Source organism: Amphiprion ocellaris, chromosome 11 (assembly GCF_022539595.1).
Source record: "Amphiprion ocellaris isolate individual 3 ecotype Okinawa chromosome 11, ASM2253959v1, whole genome shotgun sequence".
Lineage (NCBI taxonomy): Eukaryota > Metazoa > Chordata > Actinopteri > Pomacentridae > Amphiprion > Amphiprion ocellaris.
Genome location: NC_072776.1, coordinates 23,752,316 through 23,773,199, shown reverse-complemented (window position 1 = coordinate 23,773,199; position 20,884 = coordinate 23,752,316). Strand labels below are relative to the sequence as shown.

The 20,884-nt window shown below is 40.3% G+C and overlaps 1 protein-coding gene across 5 annotated transcripts in view; it reads left to right on the top strand.

Annotated features, from left to right (window-relative positions):
* cacnb4a (calcium channel, voltage-dependent, beta 4a subunit) overlaps window positions 1-20,884 on the top strand; it is a 63,905-nt gene that overhangs the window by 39,706 nt on the left and 3,315 nt on the right. For 3 of the 5 annotated variants that reach the window (XM_023263565.3, XM_023263574.3, XM_023263598.3), the window contains 9 exons: window positions 1,939-2,066; window positions 3,718-3,797; window positions 4,022-4,041; window positions 5,954-6,034; window positions 8,966-9,024; window positions 10,306-10,415; window positions 10,543-10,694; window positions 11,191-11,286; window positions 11,414-11,590. In XM_023263565.3, the coding sequence (XP_023119333.1) occupies window positions 1,939-2,066; window positions 3,718-3,797; window positions 4,022-4,041; window positions 5,954-6,034; window positions 8,966-9,024; window positions 10,306-10,415; window positions 10,543-10,694; window positions 11,191-11,286; window positions 11,414-11,590 (903 nt within the window). The remainder of the gene's footprint in view (window positions 1-1,938; window positions 2,067-3,717; window positions 3,798-4,021; window positions 4,042-5,953; window positions 6,035-8,965; window positions 9,025-10,305; window positions 10,416-10,542; window positions 10,695-11,190; window positions 11,287-11,413; window positions 11,591-20,884) is intronic. The other 2 variants (XM_023263581.3, XM_023263591.3) reach the window with 1 other exon arrangement.

The following is a 20,884-nucleotide window of genomic DNA, read 5'->3' as shown; positions in this document are numbered from 1 at the left end:
AAGTTAACTCATAAACCACTGCTTACCCCCAGAAAATGTGATCATACAATCTTCACCTGGTGGTTGTAGAAACACAAATTCATTTCAGGCACTTTAAACATGTTTCATTCGTACTGGCTTAAAAGCTGAATCAAAGTTCACTCCTGACCTTGCAAACATCAGTTAAACAAACCACAGAATCCATGTAGTAGCTGGTGTGGGCCTCGTTCATCCCACTTTGTCCTTTTTTGAACAGCTGGTGTGGAGTAGGATTCACCAGTGTGTCCCCACAGCGAACATAATTCAGAAATGGCTCTCTGCACTGGGTCATGGTGATCTTTGTGTCTCTTTATAAACTTTGACTTGGAATCCAGCTGTTTTATATCAGGAAACTAAATACAATTTAGCAGTGCAGAAGTCTAATTTGAACAGTCACTCTGCACTGTTCAGCTTTAAACATCTAGATTGTGGGGTTATGTCAGGTTTGCGGAGTTGTGCACGTTTGTCTGTGCGCCACATTACTCAAAACGGATTTGGATGAAATTTTCAGGGAAGGTCAGAAAGGAAACAGGGACCTAGTGATTAGATTTTGGCAGTGATGCGGCTTATAGTCTGGATCCACGGATTTGTTAAAGATTTCTGTATCATTGCGAGATAGCGGCACAGCGTCACTGTAACTATGACTACGAGTGAACACTACATCAGCTGCCTGCTGACGATCACACGATTGCGATCCTACTACAAATCCACCGCTGTGGACTTATCGGGACTTACCCGTTAGAAATCAAACACCAACTGAGCAGCCTTGGTGGAGTACTGCGCTCTCTGAGTGCTTTTCTTGTTAGATCGTGTGTCCGAATTTATAATGTTTCAGCATACTTGATGCTGTTGCGGGTGTATTTTTGTATCAAGATATTAGAAATTGCAGTGCTAAAAGAAAATTGTGTTATGTTAATCTTAACAGGGAATTACTGAGTATGAATGTTAATAGTAGTAATTCATAATACTTATATACCGCTTTTCAAGACACTTAAAGATGCTTTACAAAGTTGAAAAGAGCACAAAAAATATATAGTGGAGAAAGGAACATATAGAAAAGGGGAGTTATAAGTTATTGGCAATGTTGAAAAGATGTGTCTTTATGGATTTCTTGAATATGGTGAATGAGGACAATTCTCTAATGCTGTTAATGCAATTAAATCCATTAAGCATTCAGTGTAGCAGATCATGTTGATCTTTTCAATAGCAATTCTTTTGATTGATTTGATAGATTTTATTTAGTCCTCTGTCTAGAACACATTTTATTTATAGATTTTTTTGATTTATTCAGTTATTCATGTATTTTATTTCATTGTATTGCATTGTTGGTTATTTGCTTATTCTGTTTCTATGAATTTTGATTTTTGTTTTGTCCTTCACCTCACTATGTTAGAAAATGCACATTTTACATTTATGCTTTGACTGTTTCTACTTATTTTCATATTTTTAGGACATATTTTTCTACTTTGGTTTTTCTTTATATTTTGTACCGTTTATATTTCTAACACATTGAATGGGAACAACTGTAACATAAGCAATTTCCTCTCCAATCAAAAATATTTCTGATTAGGTTTCAGTATTTTATTTATAGATTTTATGTATTTGTTATTTAAATAATATTACATTTTATTTTATTGCATTTTATTGCATGTGTTATTTAGGATATCATTTCTTCAGTTCCTCAATTCCTTTGTTTTTGAGTGCTTCATAAATTAACATAACATGTTTGTAGTATTGCTTGTTTTGAATAATTGCATTTTTATTCTTTTCAGCTGTAAAGCACTTTTTGTTAATTTCATTTATATGAAACATTCCATATAAGTAAAGCCTAATTGATGGATCTTAATGGGTAATTTGAAATTCTGTTGTTTCCTCACTGATTTTTATCCCCCACCTTTTTTTTTTTTTTTTTAAAAACAGAAATACAACAACGACTGGTGGATCGGCCGCCTGGTGAAGGAGGGCTGTGACATTGGCTTCATCCCGAGTCCTCTGAAGCTGGAAAACATCCGACTTCAGCAGGAGCAGAAGAGAGGACGCTTCCATGGGTGAGAACAGGGATGAGCGAGTGAAGGAAGAATAAGCAGCAGTTGATATTGCCGAGAAGACAGACAGGATCAAAAGGGATAAAGGGAGAGCCGGAGGGTTTGGGTCGGTGTTGAGGAGAGAGCCACTTTAGGGATGAGTAGAGGCTGACACTTGAGCCAGCAGATAAGCAGGAAGTCAGGTGGATGAAAGCCAAGCTGAGCCAAGCTGTGTTGTGTGGTCCAGCCTCTCGGAGGTGTGCCTGGACCGCGGCCACCGCAGAATTTTCCATCTGATGGGGCGATGGGTTTTCAGACACCAAAGGCATCTGATTATGCTCAGTACGGTCATCTTTTCTCAGTTACAATAGTGAGAGAAAGAGGGGGGGGAAGACTTGTCAACTTGAGTCATTTTTATCTCTTGTGTTTAGTTTATATTCCAGAAAGCAATTCTGTTTGCAGTCTCACTAACAGAGTGAAACAAAAATGTTTGTCTTTTAGGACATGATTTGTGTTTTACACTTTACACTAAAAGAACAGTGAACACTGTTATGGAGGGGTCAGAGAACCCAATCACAGGCACAGATAGTCGCAGACAGGTGGTCAAGGGAAATAGGTTTTTATTTAAACAAAACAGGAACTAAACCAATACAGAAAAAGGAAAACCGAACAGGGTGGAAAACTAAACCAAATCCATACTAAAATAAGTCGCACTACTAAACCTATTAAAACCCACAGCTACTCTACAAAAACCAAACAGTGATAAACTAAAACAGGCAATGAAACAGAGTACTTACAAAACCAGGGAAGCTAAGCTACAGGGGCAAGGTAGGCAGACAAGGAACAAAAACAGGAACTAGCAGGAATCCAGGGGGAGAGGAGCAGAGGGGGTTACACAGGGCTTGGTGGGGCAAACATAATCCAAGGGGGAAACAGACTCTATGGTCCAACAAGGAGAGACTGAATGAACTGAGCTTTATATTGCATGAGGTGATTGTGAACAGGTGTCCTGAGTGAGCTGATTACTGCAGCTGACACTCATTGCAGTAATCAGCAGGTAGCAGAATGCAGGCAGGTGAAGCAGGGAGAGCAGGAGGGCGAGTGAACAGGGGGAGAGAGACAGGAGGGAGAGATGACAGACAGAGGGAGCCAAAAAGACAGACAGGTCAAAACAGATAAACAGATCAGGAACCATTGGAGAAAGAAGGAAAAAGAGAGAGAAGGGGGAAGAAGGGCAGGGCTGGAGCAGGGATCATAACAAACAAGATGTGTATCAGTTGACATATATGACTAATTCACAGCCAACATATCCTATTTCTGTTCTATATTTCTACAAGACTTGACATGAGAACATAAATGGTACAAAGCCACATAAATAATACATGTAATCGTACATAAAATAATATTTTTGTTCTATATATGTACTAGTATAGTGCTATATTTATTTATTAATATATTTTTTCTTATAGCCTCAATGCTTTTACAAAGATTCATATTTAATTAACTTAAAACGCATCACTGATACACCATTTCTGCAATGTTTTTTACATCCAAGAAATATTATTCTACTCTGAAAATAGTCTGTATCTCAGGGGGCTAGTGGTGTTTGACAGATGATATCTTGCTTGATTTCACATTAAAGCTTTTCTCTTTTTATTCCCTCTTATCAATGCAGCAGTAAATCCAGCGGAAATTCCTCTTCCAGTCTGGGAGAAATGGTGTCCGGCACATTCAAGCCAAACCCAAACTCTGCAGGTTGGTACCACAGATATGAGTCTGTTTAGGTTTGAGATGAAACATTATTGTCAGATTCACAAAGGGAATCATCTGTCTTGATATCTGCTCTGTGTATTTTTGTCTGTATAACAGTATTTATCCAGCCCCTGTAGTATTGTGATGCTTCTTTTGGATATGGCTGTATAAGTATAGTCCCATTGCAGTTTTTCACACACTCACCTGATATTTCTTTGCTTTTTCAGGAAAACAAAAACAGAAAGTGGTGAGTAAGACAACTTATTTATTCCTGTACTTTACAGGGAAAAATTACACTTCAGCTGCATCCAGTAATGTTAATAACAAGTACACAAAGTAAAAAAATGTTAGGCACATTTAAATAATTTAAAAAAACTGGCAATAAATGATTATTGAAATTAATAAAGTTAATAAAATATTAAGTCTAGAAGACTTAATACAGCAAGTCTGCATGTACACTGATCAGCCACACTGCAAGTCACCCTCATGCTGCCAAAACAACTTGAACCAGTGGGGGCATGAACTGGGACCTCTGGAGTGTCTGGGATGTTGGCAGCGGATCATTTGGGTTCTGGGGGTTTCAGGGTGGGACCCCCATTGACTGGGCTTGTTCTGGTGCATCACCTAGGTGCTTGATCATGAGAACCCCTAAGAGTTTAGAGGTCAACACACTGGGCTCTTTGTCATGTTCCTCCAGTCATTCTTAATCAGTTCTTGCAGTGTGACTGGATATATCGTCCTGCTGGTGGAAGCTGCAGCCACTGGGGGAAGTGTTTGTTCTGGAGCAATGTTTAGGTTGTTGGTATTGGTCAGATTAACATCCAAATGAATGACAAGACCCAAGATTTCTCAGCCAAACGTTGCACTGTAACAAGATTATCAGTGTTATTCACATCACCTGTCAGTAGTTTTAATATTGTAGCTGATTGGTTTATTTTTTATTTACATACAGTTTTACATACAGATTGTATTTTAGGATTTGTGAGAAAGCATTCATTTCTATAGTCACTGTAATCTCAGCAATGGTTCACAACAACTACAATAATACTAATAGAATACTTACTGGACATCTTTTTTTTCTAAGATCCCTGCAGATACAAAGGACCAGAGTTTCATAAAACTTCAAGAGAAGTATCCTATTTGATTTCAGTCCAGCTCTGCCCATGTCCACTTAAAGGGTTAATGTATTAAACTAATCCAGCACATCCTCAGTCACTTAGTGATACTTATTTAATTGCTAAATTGCTGAGTTTGGTCAACTGCGATCAACCACTATGCAAGTGGTTGAGAATGAATGACATGACTCCACCTCAACCCTGTTGTAGGACCAGGATGTACACTGCCGTACAAAAGTTTGGGGTCACCCACACAATTTCATGTTTTCCATGAAACTTGCACTTTTATTTACATGCTAGCATAATTGCACAAGGGTTTTCTAATCATCAATTAGCCTTTCAACACAATTAGCTAACAATGTACCATTAGAACACAGGAGTGATGGTTGCTGGAAATGTTCCTCTGTACCCCTATGGAGATATTCCATTAAAGATCAGTTGTTTCCAGCTAGAATTGTCATTTCCCACATTAACGATGTCTAGACTGTATTTCTTATTAATTTAATGTCATCTTCATTGAAGAAAACTGCTTTTCTTTCAAAAATAAGGAGATTTCTAAGTGACCCCAAATTTTTGAATGGTAGTGTATCTGTTATCAAAACACAACCTGCCACCATTTTTGAAAGGATTCTGAGTTTATTGAAGTGGAAGCCTTATACTACTATAATTCAAATAAATGCACTACTGTTGTGCATTATTGTTGTTGCATCAAGTTGGAAATTCTTTTCTGAACTGGTGATGGGGACAAGAAGATTTATAATATGAAAATCTTCCATGTGACACTTATTATAGGTTGTTCGTTTTGGCTACAATTTAAGGGTGTTTATTCGGGTGGAAATGTTAAAAAATAGCCTAGAGCTTAAGGGGTTAATTAATTCAAGTTTTTCTAAGCTGACTGATACAAAAGGGGACAAAAACTGTCATGAAACATTACTTAGTTTTTCTTCATGTTCATCGAGATAAATGCCCGGTGTCTTGGGTGACATTAGGACACTTGCTAATAATATTAAAGCCTGACTGTATCTGTGTGATCCAACCCTCCAGGCCGAACATGTGCCTCCGTATGACGTGGTTCCCTCCATGAGGCCGGTTGTCCTGGTGGGACCGTCGCTGAAAGGTTATGAGGTAGGACGAACTGCTGCTCCTGAAGCCATCTGACTCAGCCTTTTTCCTCACAACCACCAATAAAATGTCCTCTTATTATCCTCATGTTACTTAGCCAGTTTTCTATCATTGCTGTGTGTGGCTTTATACTAAAAATCTTAACCTAAAGATTGTCGCCATGTTGACAAAAAGCTGATATTTAACAGAAAATAAGGCTGTTGAAACACACTTTCATTTAGCAAAGAAATCCTTAATTCAGCACTGATGTAGGTGCCATAACTATCACGTTCCTTCTGTGACATGACTTTTTCTCAGTGATAATGCATTCATTGTCCGAGCTGACTAATGCTTACATTACGTCGTGTTGTCAAAGCTGCTCATTGCTTATCAGTCGGAAATCACAGTGCAAATAATAAAGGAGGCCAAGGAGATGGTGGGAGGTGGGAGCGCTCAAGTCAGTTGTCATGGAATCACAGTCCTCACCTCCCATTCTGGTGTTGCCGTGGTAACAACCTTCTGGGTAAGCTGCATCAGTGTGAAAAAAAAAAAAGTGGACCATGGTTTGAAATTAGAAACACAGAATTATGTACTGAATTAAAGGTTACAGAATTAGATTAAGGAATGGCATTCTCAGAGTTTTGGGATGTTAATTATGTCACAGAACTTTTGGATTTATTGTTTATTTGTGTTGAATCAGCACTAATATTGAAACTTATGTGAGAGGATGCAAGATTTTTTTTATTGAAAGTTTTTTGTTGTTATTTTTTAAGAAACAAAAACACACACAGACAAGTAATTTACATTAACAGGAATCTGTACAGACTGGAAAAAATAGCATAATTTCTGTAGCATTCACTGTATCACTATATCACAGATCTCAGCACATTACCAGTCTTTGAAGGAGTCACTAAGCGACCACTTTCAGTAGAGCCCTTTGATACTAGAGTTTTGAGGTCCAGTACTGATTTTACCATCAATATATCAGGTGATGTTGGTTAAATATGTTTATTAAAGAGTTACATTAAAAAGGGAAACTAATGGGGTCATTGTTTATTAACTTTCCAGCAATGTGTTTCACAAAGTAGTTAACAACTTACAGCGAAGACACCGCTTGACTCCGCATCACCATCTGTAATACATACTCTGCTACATATGCTGCAGACAGTGCTGAGAGTTCTAAACAACGGTCTAAGCAGCTCTGCTAATCAAACTTGTAATTTAGAATTTAGAAATGGCATCATAGATTGATTAGCAATGCAGCTCTGACTATATTGTTTATAGAACATTTGCAGCACCATCTGCAGCACATGTAGCAGAGTACGTATTACAGCTGAGCAGATGGTGGTGCGAAGTCAAGTGATGTCCTCATTTTTAGTTGATAACTACTTTGTGATATACATTGCTGGAAAGTACAAAGTAAAAATATATTATGATTTGTAAAGAAAATTTTCATATTGGCATATATTAGGCAAAGCCAATGTCATTTATCTGTGACAGGCCGATATCACCTGATGTAATCATTCAACAAATATATCAGTCAGGCTCTACAAAACACAGATCAAACCTGGAAACAAAACTGGTACAGCCAAAACAACCTCCATTTAATTGTAGATTATTATGTTGAGAAAGAAAAAAATCACGATATGAACATATAGTATATCATGAAGCATGAGACATAAACATCTAAAAGGCAAATAAATGTCTCCAGAAGTAACTAACTCTAACGCCTGTCAAACATCCTTTACTTTTGTGAAAGACAAAAAACTATTTAAATGTGATTATTTATGATTATACAAGTTGGCTACTAATAACTCATATGATGTGTTCTTTGACATTTACTTAACCCACTCATTGTACTCAGGCCTAGCCAGTTCCACCCAGTTAAGGCTAGAGTAAATGCTGATGTGGAAGTCTTGAGTAAACATAATCTGTTCCTCAAGAGACAAATTGAATTGATTTAGGCAGAGATATACCTGGTAACTCCTCTGTCTCTCTCCAGTAAGGTAGAACTCTTGGACATGCTATTTTTTCATGGATAGGTGCTTTTATGCCTTTTACGTCTGCAAGATTTTGTGTTAGCAGTGCTATTCTTTCTGCTAGTGATACAGAGTTAGTATGTAGCCATGTAGATACTTTGATTACATAGTGATAAATAATACTCGTGCAGGATTCAGGTTCTAAGAGGAGTTTTTTAGTAGCAAAACCACGAATATACCATTCTGTGAAGGTGTACTTTTACAAGTAAAAGTACAAGCACATTTTCATCAGAATTTGCTTAATTAAAAATAGATACAAGTGCATCCATTTTTTTAAATTGTTGAAGATGTTAAAAGCACTATTTTTCATCTGCCAACCACTCCGCGTTTCAGCTCAAAGGACACGACACCCCTGTCAACCCTCACTGTCACTGTCGAACTCAGTTGAACAAATCAGAGTGACAACTGGCTCCATCAAACACAAAGCTTTCGCCTGGTTTTGATTCATGTGTTCGTGTGTTCATCGCCTCAAGTCAAAGCAACAGGATGACCGAGTGTCTTTAAGGATGACTTTCTCATCAGAAGCTCTTCATCTGGGATCTCTGCTTTGATTCAAGGCCTCATGTTCATCAGCCGAGGCCATATATCGCAGGATGCGCTTGACAATTGCCCCAATTCATCACCTGTGCATTGGTCTCTGCAACACCTCTCACTGTAGCTCGTAATCACTTTATTTAATGTGGCCCACGTTCAGCAGCCAGCAGGAGGACAAAAAAATGTGCAGACAATTGCTCAGTCAAGTGTATACCTTCGACCTGGCTCAGTAGCAGCATCAGAATGAGTGCAGTTCCATTTATATTCTGCTCTATAGCATACTTATTCAATAAATGTGCAGATATATTCATGTTATGTCGCTTTATAGGCTTCAGTGTCTTATCTTCTTCTTTTCTTTTTGTCTTTTTATTCCCTCATCCAGGTGACAGATATGATGCAGAAAGCACTGTTTGACTTCCTGAAGCACAGATTTGATGGGAGGTGAGCAGTAAATGTGAAGCAGTGTTTCTTATAGTGCAGTGGTTCCCAACCTGGGGTCCGGGCCCCCCCAGGGGGGCCGCCAGAGACCTGAGGGGGGGCGTGAAGCTTTGTCTGTGATGTTATAAAAAATAGATTTTTACATTCTGGATAAAATCAGAGTAACAGACTCACTGTGTCATCACAAGTCTACCTATAAAACATTTTAAAAACACATTTATTTGGTCTTTCTTCAAAAACCTTTGCTACTTTGATGGCCACACCTCCTTGACCTTTCAACTTCTCTCCACACTTTCTTCAGGTTGGCTCTAGTTCATCCCGATTCATTAGTTTGTGTACAGTTAGAAAATTACTGACGGAAACGGTGTCTGAAAAACGCAAAACGGGTGAAGATTCATCAGTACCTAAAAACTCTGGCTATACCTCGAGAGTTACCTTGAATTTGGTTTTATTAAAGGACAAGACAGAATTATGTTATTTGTGGTGAAATGCTCGCAAATCACAGCATGAAGCCAGCGAATTACGGCGACGTCAGGAAACAAAACACAGTTCGGTAAAGTCGGAAAGATATTCACAAATTCGGACTTCCGGCATCAATAACTCATTAAATATACGTTGTCTAAACATAAACGATGCCTCTTTTCCATCGTTGTAAGGTAGACAATGTGCTACAAGCCCACTTTAATCAAAAATAGCTGTCTTTCAAGCTGCAGGAATAACATTGGTGTCTATGAGCAGCCAGCTGTGAGACGAGTGAACAGGAACCGTCTGCAAAATGCAAAACCGCTGCAAACAGCGAAGAGACACAAATATTCAACAAATTTACTGCAGCCAGCAACTGACTCCTGCTGGTCATACTACAACTCTTGGTTTGATATAAAAAATTTTTTTCATAATTTTAAGAATTTTTTTAGTTAAAAAAAAAAAACAAAAAAAAAAACAATAACTTAACTCTTATGCACTGTAGTGTCACCAAATTTACTGCAGCCATAAACTCTCTCCTCCTCGTCATAGTACAACTCTTGGTTTGATATAAAATATAATTTTTTTTTTTATAATTTTTTGGGAATTTTCTATTAGTAATACAATTCAATAACTTCCCTCTTATGTGTTGTAGTGTACTTATGGGGTAGTTTTGGTGGGGTGGTGGGTAGGAGCCGCGCTGGGGCTGGGGTGCAGCTTATGGGGGACTCTAAGCCAAACAGGTTGGGAACCACTGTTATAGTGCATCATCCCGCTGCTAGTGTGATCTTTATATATGACGTGTGTCCTGTGTTGTTGCAGGATATCCATCACAAGGGTAACAGCTGACATATCATTGGCCAAGAGGTCAGTACTAAACAACCCCAGTAAGAGGGCCATCATTGAGAGATCCAACACCCGCTCCAGCCTTGGTAAAGCTACAGGAACTGTCTCACTCAATGATGTGCATGTGTTGTTGTAGGTGTGGAGCCAGTGGATGTTTTTTTTTTGCAGTTGCCTTCTTATTCATAGTTGTGCATTTGTGTTTGTCCTCCGTAGCGGAGGTCCAGAGTGAGATAGAAAGAATTTTCGAGCTGGCCAGGTCTCTCCAGCTGGTGGTTTTGGATGCAGACACCATAAACCACCCGGCGCAGCTTATCAAGACCTCATTAGCACCCATTATCGTCCATGTTAAAGTGTCCTCTCCCAAGGTAAGATCTGAAGGCTCAGATAGTGGATAGCTATCAGGGTTTCACATTTTCTGCCCTCCTCCAGCGCTGGGTAGTCTTAAAGCTTACAACTAGTAATATTTACTGCACTTGGCTCTACAAACAAGCAGAATAATGTCGGTTTGATTTACATTTCAAAGTAAAATATGTGGAAAGTCACCCAGGCAGTGAGGGAAAATGTGAAGCAAGAGGCATGACTGTTACACTGAGTTGGATTTACAGGAGGAGTGACGGGCGTGTTATTACTTGTGTTAGTTCGATTTTCTGGAAATGTGATTATCATGTATGAAATTGCACATTTTCATGTAGCAGAATTAATGTTGAGACCAGTTTAGCGTTTCAAAGGCTACAGATGGAGATAAAGATGCCAGTCAAGTTAATGGGGCGGTTTGTTTACGTAAGTGTATGCCTTTGTAGTCAGTGGTTATTCCACTTTTGGAGACGTCTCCTTGTGTTTTTTCGACTGTGCTTTCCACAGGTCCTGCAACGGCTGATCAAATCAAGAGGCAAATCTCAAAGCAAGCACTTGAACGTGCAGCTCGTTGCAGCAGAAAAACTCGCCCAGTGTCCTTCTGTGAGTAAAATCTTCTTTTAAATCCAGCACTTAGTTTTGTTCTGCAGCCGCCGGTGGGGAAACTTTGAAAAGAACTCCATATGCAGCAACAGCAGCTACACTTTCCTCTCTTCTGTTCCCACCTTAGGAGATGTTTGATATTATTTTGGATGAGAACCAGCTGGAAGATGCGTGTGAACACCTGGCAGAGTACCTGGAGGCGTACTGGCGTGCGACACACACCTCACTTAGTACGCCACTCAACCCCCTGCTGGGACGCAATCTGGGCTCTACTGCTCTCTCACCGTATCCTGCTGCCATTCAGGTGAACTTGTCAAGCTGAAGGGAGAAAAGAAACATTGTCTTGTGTAATCCTCCTTAAGTGGTTGATTTGAAATTTGAACTCCAAAATTACTTATATCAGCATTTGTGTTTCTTGTCTGTAAGATTCAGTCACACTTAACTAGAACTTCACAAACATTGATCTCCTGGACAGAAATATACAAAGTGAAAGCTGTGCTCCTGATATATGTATGACACCCTGAAGTCATGGCTGAGATGAATGAATTATTACCATAGCGAGAGTTTACAGCAACAAACTGAAAATAACGCTCACGTCTTTGAAGTAGCAAACACACGCAGCTCTACGGATTGTGTTTTTAGGAAAATACCAGCAGAATTATCTATGTATTGGTAGTGGTTCTTTAAAAAGTCAAGTCGTTTTTAAAGAACCATATTTAAAAGTTTAATACTTCATCCATAGAATCTATTATAACTAACTTAACTTAAGCAGGCAGAGGGTGTTGATCTTTGCTTGCATTTTTCTTATTGGTGTCAATGAGGGAAACAGGGCTGCACAATATTTAAAAAATAACAACTGATATCATAGCTTACGATATATACATTGCTATATGAAAAAAAATTGAATTTTTACTCCAAGACTTCAATAACTCGATTTGGAAAGAATTAATCATTATAGAAAGATTGGGGTAATTTTATACATCAGTGCATCTGTTTTGAAAATTTAAAAATTATCAAAAAAAGCCATTTAGAACCTTTCTTGTGTGGTTTTATGTCGGAAAAAGGCACCCAAAATAATGTTTTTGCTTTGTGTGACATTCAGATCTAGCGTTGCACTTACCATACAGAGGTTTGTGGTGCTAATGTAAATGATCAAACATCTGACTTTGTGATTCTATTTGCACCTAAATCTTCCTTTTCAGTGACTCTCTTCTGTTCCTTATTCATTTTGCTGTGCAAATGTGGAGCCTGCATGTCAACAACCTCTAAGTTTTGTGAATCAAGTTAAAAAACACACAAAAAGAAGCGTATCCGGGGGAGCTAGTGAGCTGCAATGGAGTAAGATGTATTTTGCTGAGCTCCCGCTGGACCTTACCTTAAATATTTCAATAATATTTTTCATCAACTTTTGTTCGGGTGTTTTGAACCAAGGAACGTAGGTTGGGGACCTAGTGACACATCCCACGTCTTTCTCTGATTGAGATAATGGCTTCCAGCTTGAGACAATACAGGTACAGCGGGTCCGCTACCCCAAGGCCCAACACCTCCTTGAGCCAGGGTTCCTCTGACAGCCCGGACACAGCACCTAGCTGCACCCGAGCTACGGAGCCCACAGGTATGGACATAGTGCACTTTAAAACCCAGATCCTTCTGTCTCTGAAGTTTGACATCACCGCTGTGATTAAAGAACAACTGAGAAGTGCACTTTCTGAGGATTTTAATTCCCTCAGAACCAAACGGCAGGCAGTGAGGAGTGAGCTTGCTAACAGTACAGCAGTGACCCATGGAGATCGATCAAATGAAAGCCAATATGAAGGACATGGAGAGCGGGCTGTCAGAGTGGTCAGAGGAAGTCACCACGCTAAAAACTACGGTGACAAGCCTTCATAAAGAGCTAACTGATTTGAGGGGCAAATGTGAAGATATGGAAGGACGAATGCACCAATGCAACATACGAATTCTGGGGGCACGGCATCCGTTTCTAAGCTACTGAAAGATATGCTAAAGCTGGATAAGGGCCTTATTATTGACCGCTCACACAGGAGCCTCGCACCAAAAAGAAAAAGATGGAAAACCACAATCCGTCATTGCCAAACTCCACTACTACCAGGACTGTGTCGAGATTTTGCGTCCTGCCCGAACCCAGCCCTCTCTCCGCTTTAACGGCAAACCTGTTGCCATTTTTCCGGACTACACCACGACCGTGGCTCGGTCCCGAGCTGTGTTTACAGAGGCGCGGAAGCTCCTACACAACCAACAAGTGTCCGCTTTGGTATTTTGTATCCTGCACGGCTCCGCGTTACCTACAACGGGCAAGACAAGGAGTTCCTAGATCCAAGCAAAGCCATGGTTTATGTTAAAAACAATATCACCAAACCAACAGAGGATGAAATGTGACTGAAAAGAACTGCATGCTCCGAAAGGATTCCTGACAGACCATACATCTATTCATAGTCCAATATTTACATTACAGCTTCAGAAAAATAACTTTCCTACCATTGGTCACCTTCCTAGCCGTTTAACTACCTCTGACCTGAACTCTGGAGGGAAGGGGAAAAAACACATGCCTGAACCTTTATACACAGTAAGAAGACTCACTTCACCTTTTTTTCTCCTCTTCCTCTCTAATAGAGACTGATTTTATTTACTGTTATTATATTCTCCTTTGCACAAGTGATCTTCTGCAGGTATGTTGCCCTAAGTTGTGCCCTATATCTTTCACCTGTTACGGAGTATTGCTGGCCCTCAGCTGCTAACTTGGATGAAAAAAATAGGTTCAGTGGGAGCCCAGTTTATATATGGGCTCAGAGTAAACCATACAAGCACTTGATGTGTCGATATGTATCTGAGACTTGTTCTGATCACCAGGTTCCATTAGGTGAAAATGTTAAGGGGTTGGGATCATGCCAGATGTTTTTTCAGTCCTCAGTGATGCGTTTTTCATTTGGTTTGCTGTTTTCTGTTGTTTTTATTTCATATATTCCATATTTCACGTTTCATACCTTGATAATCTCTGATGGTCATTGATCACTCCAGGTCAGCTGATGGTTGCTCAGTCAGTTTTGTAAATTGGAATGTCAAATTGCTTAATCACCCAGTGAAGCGGAAGGTCCTTAGTCACCTACGACAACTTAGGCCAGATATTGCCTTCTTACAAGAAACTCATTTGCGAACTTCTGACCATTTCAGAATAAGGGGCGGATGGGTAGGCCAATCATTTCACTCCAATTTCCACTCCAGATCTCGGGGGGTGGCCATTCTAATCAATAAAATTGGCCCAATTTCTAGCAGCAAATGTAGATTCCGACCCAACCGGGCGATTTGTAATTGTAGTCGGCAGAGTTTATGGTTTCCCGGTAATCCTTGCTAACATATATGCACCCAACTGGGATGACCAGGTTTTTTTTCACCAATGTCTTGTCACAACTTCCAAATATGGAAACGCATCACCTCATTCTTTTTTTTTTTTTTTTAAAGTTATTTTTTTGGCCTTTTCTCAGCTTTATTTTCATAGGTGCAGTGAGAGAGAGACAGGAAACAGGGGAGAAGAGTTGGGGGAAGACATGCAGCAAAGGGCCGCGAGCGGGAATCGAACCTGGGCCGCTGCATCAGGGACCAGCCCCTACATGGGTCGCCCGCTTAACGCGTTGAGCTATACGGGTACCCCATCACCTCATTCTTGGTGGTGATTTGAACCGTGCCCTATCTCCTGCTATGGATCATAGTTCACAGAAGAAAACACCAACAACTAAATCAGCCTGTACAATTTAACGTTTTCTTAAAACCTATGGTATAGCGGATGTTTGGCGGTTTTGTAATCCAACTTCAAGGAAATACTCTTGTTTTCCCCCAGTACTCAAGACTTATTCACACATAGATTATTTTCTCTTGGATAAAAAACTTCTACCAGAAGGAATCCAGGACCACTGCACCAGCGTAGGGTCTGACAATGGGTCCAAGGATTTCATCCCGATACCTAATGGCAGTCAGAGTGCTGTTGTCTAGCCTGTAGAGGTCTGTGCGTTCCTCCATGGACATGCCTCCCCAGACCATCACTGACTCATCACCAAACCAGTCATGCTGAACAATGTTACAGGCAGCATAACTTTCTCCATGGCTTCTCCAGACCCTTTCATGTCTGTCACATGTGCTCAGGGTGAACCTGCTCTCATCTGTGAAAAGCACAGAGCGCCAGTGGTGGACCTGCCAGTTCCTGCGTTCTATGGCAAATGCCAATCAAGCTTCACGGTGCCAGTCAGCGAGCACAGGGCCCACTAGAGGAAGTCGGGTCCTCAGACCACCCTCTTTACATCTCTTTCTGATTGTTTGGTCAGAGACACTCACACCAGTGGTCTGCTGGAGGTGATTTTCTAGAGCTATTGCAGAGCTCATCCTGTTCCTCCTTGCACAAAGGAGCAGATACCTGTCCTGCTGATGGGTTGAGGACCTTCTACGGTCCTGTCGAGCTCTCCCAGACTAACTGCCTGTCACCTGGAATCTCCTCCATGCTCTTGAGACTGTGCTGGGAGACACAGCAAACCTTCTGGCAATGGCATGCATTGATGTGCCATCCTGGAGGAGTTGGACTGCCTGTGCAACCTCTGTAGGGTCCAGGTATCGTCTCATGCTACCAGAAGTGACACTGACCCTAGCCAAATGCAAAACTAGTGAAAAACTGTCAGAAAACATTAGGAGGGAAAAAATGTCAGTGGCCTTCACCTGTAAACTCATTCCTGTTTGGGGGGTTGTCTCATTGTTACCCCTCTAGTGCACCTGTTGTTAATTTCATGAACACCAAAGCAGCTGAAACTGACTAAAAACCACCCTCTGTTACTTACTTGACCAGAGCAGTATCCCACATGTTTGACTGACTTGATGCAATACTTAGATTAAAAAGTGTTCCTTTAATTTTTTTGAGCAGTGTATGAATTCTGACATTGAATTATTTCTAAACACTAACCAAACCCCAGATATCTCCTCACCTACTGTATGGGAGACACTGAAAACTTATTTGAGGGGACAAACTATCTCCTACTGTGCACGGCAGAAGAGGGCAACAACTGAACACCTAACAAAACTGGCAGACGATATACAAAACCTGGATGCAATATATCGTGCCTCACCCACATCAGCAATATATAAGCAACGTTTACTATTGCAAACAGAATATAATCTTATATCAACCAGACAAGCAGAATATCTCATTTTTAAATTGCGTAGCAATTCTTATGAACACGGGGGGGGGGGGGGGGGGGGGGGGACGACGACTTCTGGCTCATCAGCTGCAGCAAAGAACGGATAACCAAACTATTACAGAAATTCTAAATGATCAGTCTTCAAAATGTACTGACAATCTAGACATAAATAAGATCTTTATGAAATACGTACCAGACACTTACAGCTTCTCTAAATCTAATAATAATTTGGACCTGGAGAACTTTTTCCAAAATGTTAACATCCCCATCCTAAACTCTGATGCAGCAACCAAGCTGGAAGAGTCGATCTTTGTCATGGATGTTGCATCTGCAATACAAAGTATGCAGTCAGGAAAATCCCCAGGCCCAGATGGGTATCCCTCGGAATTCTTTAAAACATTTTCCGATCAAATTAGTCTTTTATTAGTATCTGTCTTTGAGGAGCCAATCTTGTCCCAATCTTTACCTCCACCAATGCAGCAAGCGATAATCTCTAATTCTTAAAAAAGAAAAAAGTCACTATGACTGTTGCTCATATCATTTCCCTGCTAAATATGGATACAGAGATCCTTGCAAAAGTGTTAGCTTGCTGTCTGGAGAACGTCCTACCTTCCGTCATTTCACCTGACCAAACAGAACTTATTAAAAATAGACATTCCTTTTTTTAATATTAGACGTTTGCTAGATATAATTTACAACCGATCTTCGAATGATTCTCAGGATATAATAATCTCACTTGATGCAAAGAAGGCATTTGATCGTGTGAAATGGGACTTCTTCTTCTGCGCCCTCCAAAACTTTGGATTCGGACCTAAATTTATATTGTGGATCACAGTACTTTATTCTACTCCTTTGGCAGCGGTGCGCACTGACGATAATTTATCGCCGTTTTTTGAGCTCCAACATGGCACACAACAGGGCTGCTCTTTGTCACCCCTTCTTTTTGTATTAGCAATTGAACCATTGGCCATTGCCTTGAGGGAGTGTACTGAAATCAGAGGAATTCATTGTGGGGGTCTAGAACACAAAGTATCACTCTATGCCGATGACATGTTGCTTTTCATATCAAACCCCTCCAACAGCCTTTCAAAACTACTAGTTTTACTTAAACAATTTGGGAAAATATCGAGTTATAAAGTGAATTTTCAAAAAAGTGAACTAATGCCAATTGGAGAATTTACAGTCCAACTTTCATTTCCGACTCCCTTTAAAATCAGTCCCCAGAAATTTAAATGTTTACGAATCTGGATTACACTTAACCACAAGGAACTTTATAAAGCAAACTATCTACCGCTACTTTCTAAAATAAGAGTTTGAGAAATAGGACTTGCTACTACTTTTGCTAGGTGGAAAAATACACTATTAAAATGAACATCTTCCCCAAATTCCTATACCTATTTCAATGCCTCCCAATATTTTTAACTAAATCATTTTTTTTCAAATTTGAATATTCAGATTTCTTCCTTTATCTGGAACAAAAAGCCTCCTCGAATTAAACAGTATATACTTCAGCAACCTCGTAAAGCAGGCGGTATGGCAATTCCAAATTTTTTTATTCTACTACTGGGCTGCTAATATTAGAGCAATGTTGCTTTGGATAGAGAATGATTCTACTACATCATAGGTAGCTGTAGAAAGAATCTGCAAGACAGGTCTCACTGGTGTCATTGCAGTGTGCTAGACTTCCACCGTCACAATAAGGCTTTTTGTATATGGTCAAAACATGGAATTATTTCGATGCATGATCTTTATTGCGACAATGTCTTCAGTTCTTTCGAGCAGCTGATACATAAATTCAATCTACCCAGGTCTCATTTTTATAGATTTGCAGATTAGGAGCTTCATTGTTCACAACTCCGACTCCTTCCCCTCTTCTCCTCCTCCATCCCTTCTGGACTAAAGTTTTAAATGCAAACCAGAGGCAAAACGTATTGTAAGTGCCATCTTTGAGTTATTAGATACACAAAAAGTAACAGCACTGGAATCACTAAAGATTAAATAGGAGAGGGACATAGATGAACAACTTTCGGATGAGCTCTGACAACAGATAATTTGTAGAGTTTTCTCATCCTCTATATGCCTCAGACATTCTGTGGTTCAACTCAAAATTGTGCACTGCCTTCAGTGGTCTAAAGTAAAACTGAGCAAGATAAAAACTGACCTTGACCTCTGTTACGGTGGGGGGTCAGAGAACCCAGGCGCAGACACAGATACGGGGAGACAGGAGGAATATTGGGAAGAACATTATTTAAAATAAACAAGAGCTAAGACAGTACAAAGGGAACCAGGACTGAGGGGAAACCCAAATCAAGCTAAATATAAAATATGCAAAACCAAACAAAACTGTCAAATCCAACACCAAAGCCCAAAGGAAAAAACCCAAACACTAACAACTACACTAAACAAACAGAGTACTCACAAACCAGGGGAAAAACTAGACGGAAGGGGCAGGGAAGCAAGCTCAGGGAGTCCGGGGGGAGAGGAGCAGAGTTCATGGGGGCTGAAGCAGTCGGGAGGTAGCAGGGTCCGGTGGGGAGAACAGGATCCAAAAGGGGAGCAAAGTCTCCAAAGGGATGTGATTCTCTATGATCCAGCAGAGAGTGAGTGAAGGAATGAGGTTTAAATAGTGAGCAGGTGAGATTGAGGGCAGGTGAGCTGATTACTGCAACGCATGTCACCTGCAATAATCAGCTGAGTGCAGGCAGGTGAAGCAGGGAGAGCAAGAGACAGGGACGAGAGAGACAAGAGGGAGAGGGATGACAGACAGAGGGAGCCAAAGGGACAGACAGATCAAAACAGATAGACAGATACAGAGCGAACAGGAGGAAGAAGGAGAGACCAGGAGGGAGAATGAAGGAGAGAAACAGGGACTGGAGCAGGGATCATGACAGCCCCACATGTGACTGATGCCAACAAGAACCAGCCACTGTAATACGCATGTTTTGGACATGTCCAAAATTGAATAACTTCTGGGAATCTTGCAAGGGATATAAATCTAGGTGGGCCAAAGGCCAATACGATAGCTTTCTGCATCCTCCTAGCTAGAAGAATGATCTTACAAAAATGGAAAGAAGCATTGCCACCCACACATGGAGGCTGAGTCAAAGAGGTCACGTACTATATTCAATTAGAGAAGATTTGCTACTCTACAAGGGGATCGATACAAAAATTCTATGATGTCTGGCAACCTTTTTTGACTTATTTGGAAAATGTGAAGGCAGATGACATTTCTTAATTTGGTAGAATTTCATCTCTGTTTCTGTATTTGTATATTTTGTTCATTTATTCTGTTTCTTTTTTCTTGAGCACCTATGATTTATACACATCTGTGGAACTTCTGTCCTGGGCTATCTGGCTTTTGTGTAGTTGGGGAGGGGGATAAAAGAAAAAGAAATTAATGGAAAAGAATTGTATGGATGTTATTTGTGTTATCCAAAATAAAAAGACCTTGAACAAAAAAAAGAAGCGTATCCAAGAACCATTAAATCAGAGCTAATTATATTACATCAGACTGACTTTTCTTGTGGATTTGTTCAGGAAAGTAAGAAACAAGTTCACTGTGTGTCAAACTGTTGCAACATGTATGTAACTTCCAATTGCACCTCCTGCGATGTGGTTATTGCACATGCGTACATTGCAGTGTCAATACTGAAATGTTATCTTTGTGCAGCCACAGAGAAAACTATTTTTAGAATCACCTTCGATGCCTACATGGGGCAGAGTTCTATTTAAAGTAAACTTTGACTTTTAAGTTCCTGATATACAGTACTGTGAGAAAAGGTTTTTAGTAAACAATGCTGCTTTTTGAACCTCTCTCAGCTATACTTGTTTGTCAAGATACTTGGCGGGCATATTGTTCCGAATGTCTCAGAAAACGTGCCTGAGTTCTGTGGAATCATGCTGTTTTAGTTCCTTGTCATGTAATCACAGGCTAAAGTATCAGGACTCTCAGGACTTTTTCCTCTTCTTGATTTTGAGGTCATTGCTACAGAATGAGTTTGGCACCAATCAGATGCCTCCCTGATTCAATTCAATTCAATTTTATTTATATAGCGCCAATTACAGTCAAATTGTCTCAAGACGCTTTACAGAACCCATATGCCTGACCCCCAGAGCAAGCCCTAAGGCGACAGTGGCAAGAAAAACACCCTTTTAACAGGGAAAAAACCTTGGGCAGAACCCGGCTTTTTATATGGGGGGATCCATCTGCCTGCTGGCCGGCGGGTTGAGAGGGACAGAAGAGGTAGAGAGGTAGAGAGGTAGAGGTAGAGGGGTGGAGAGGGGGAGGGACGGGAGAAGAAGTGGGTGGAGAACAAGGAACATATAACACACTAAATGACAGATAAGAATCTTATTGTGCTTCTCAACGTTGAGGAAACCACAATTTCTGACCAAACTTCATC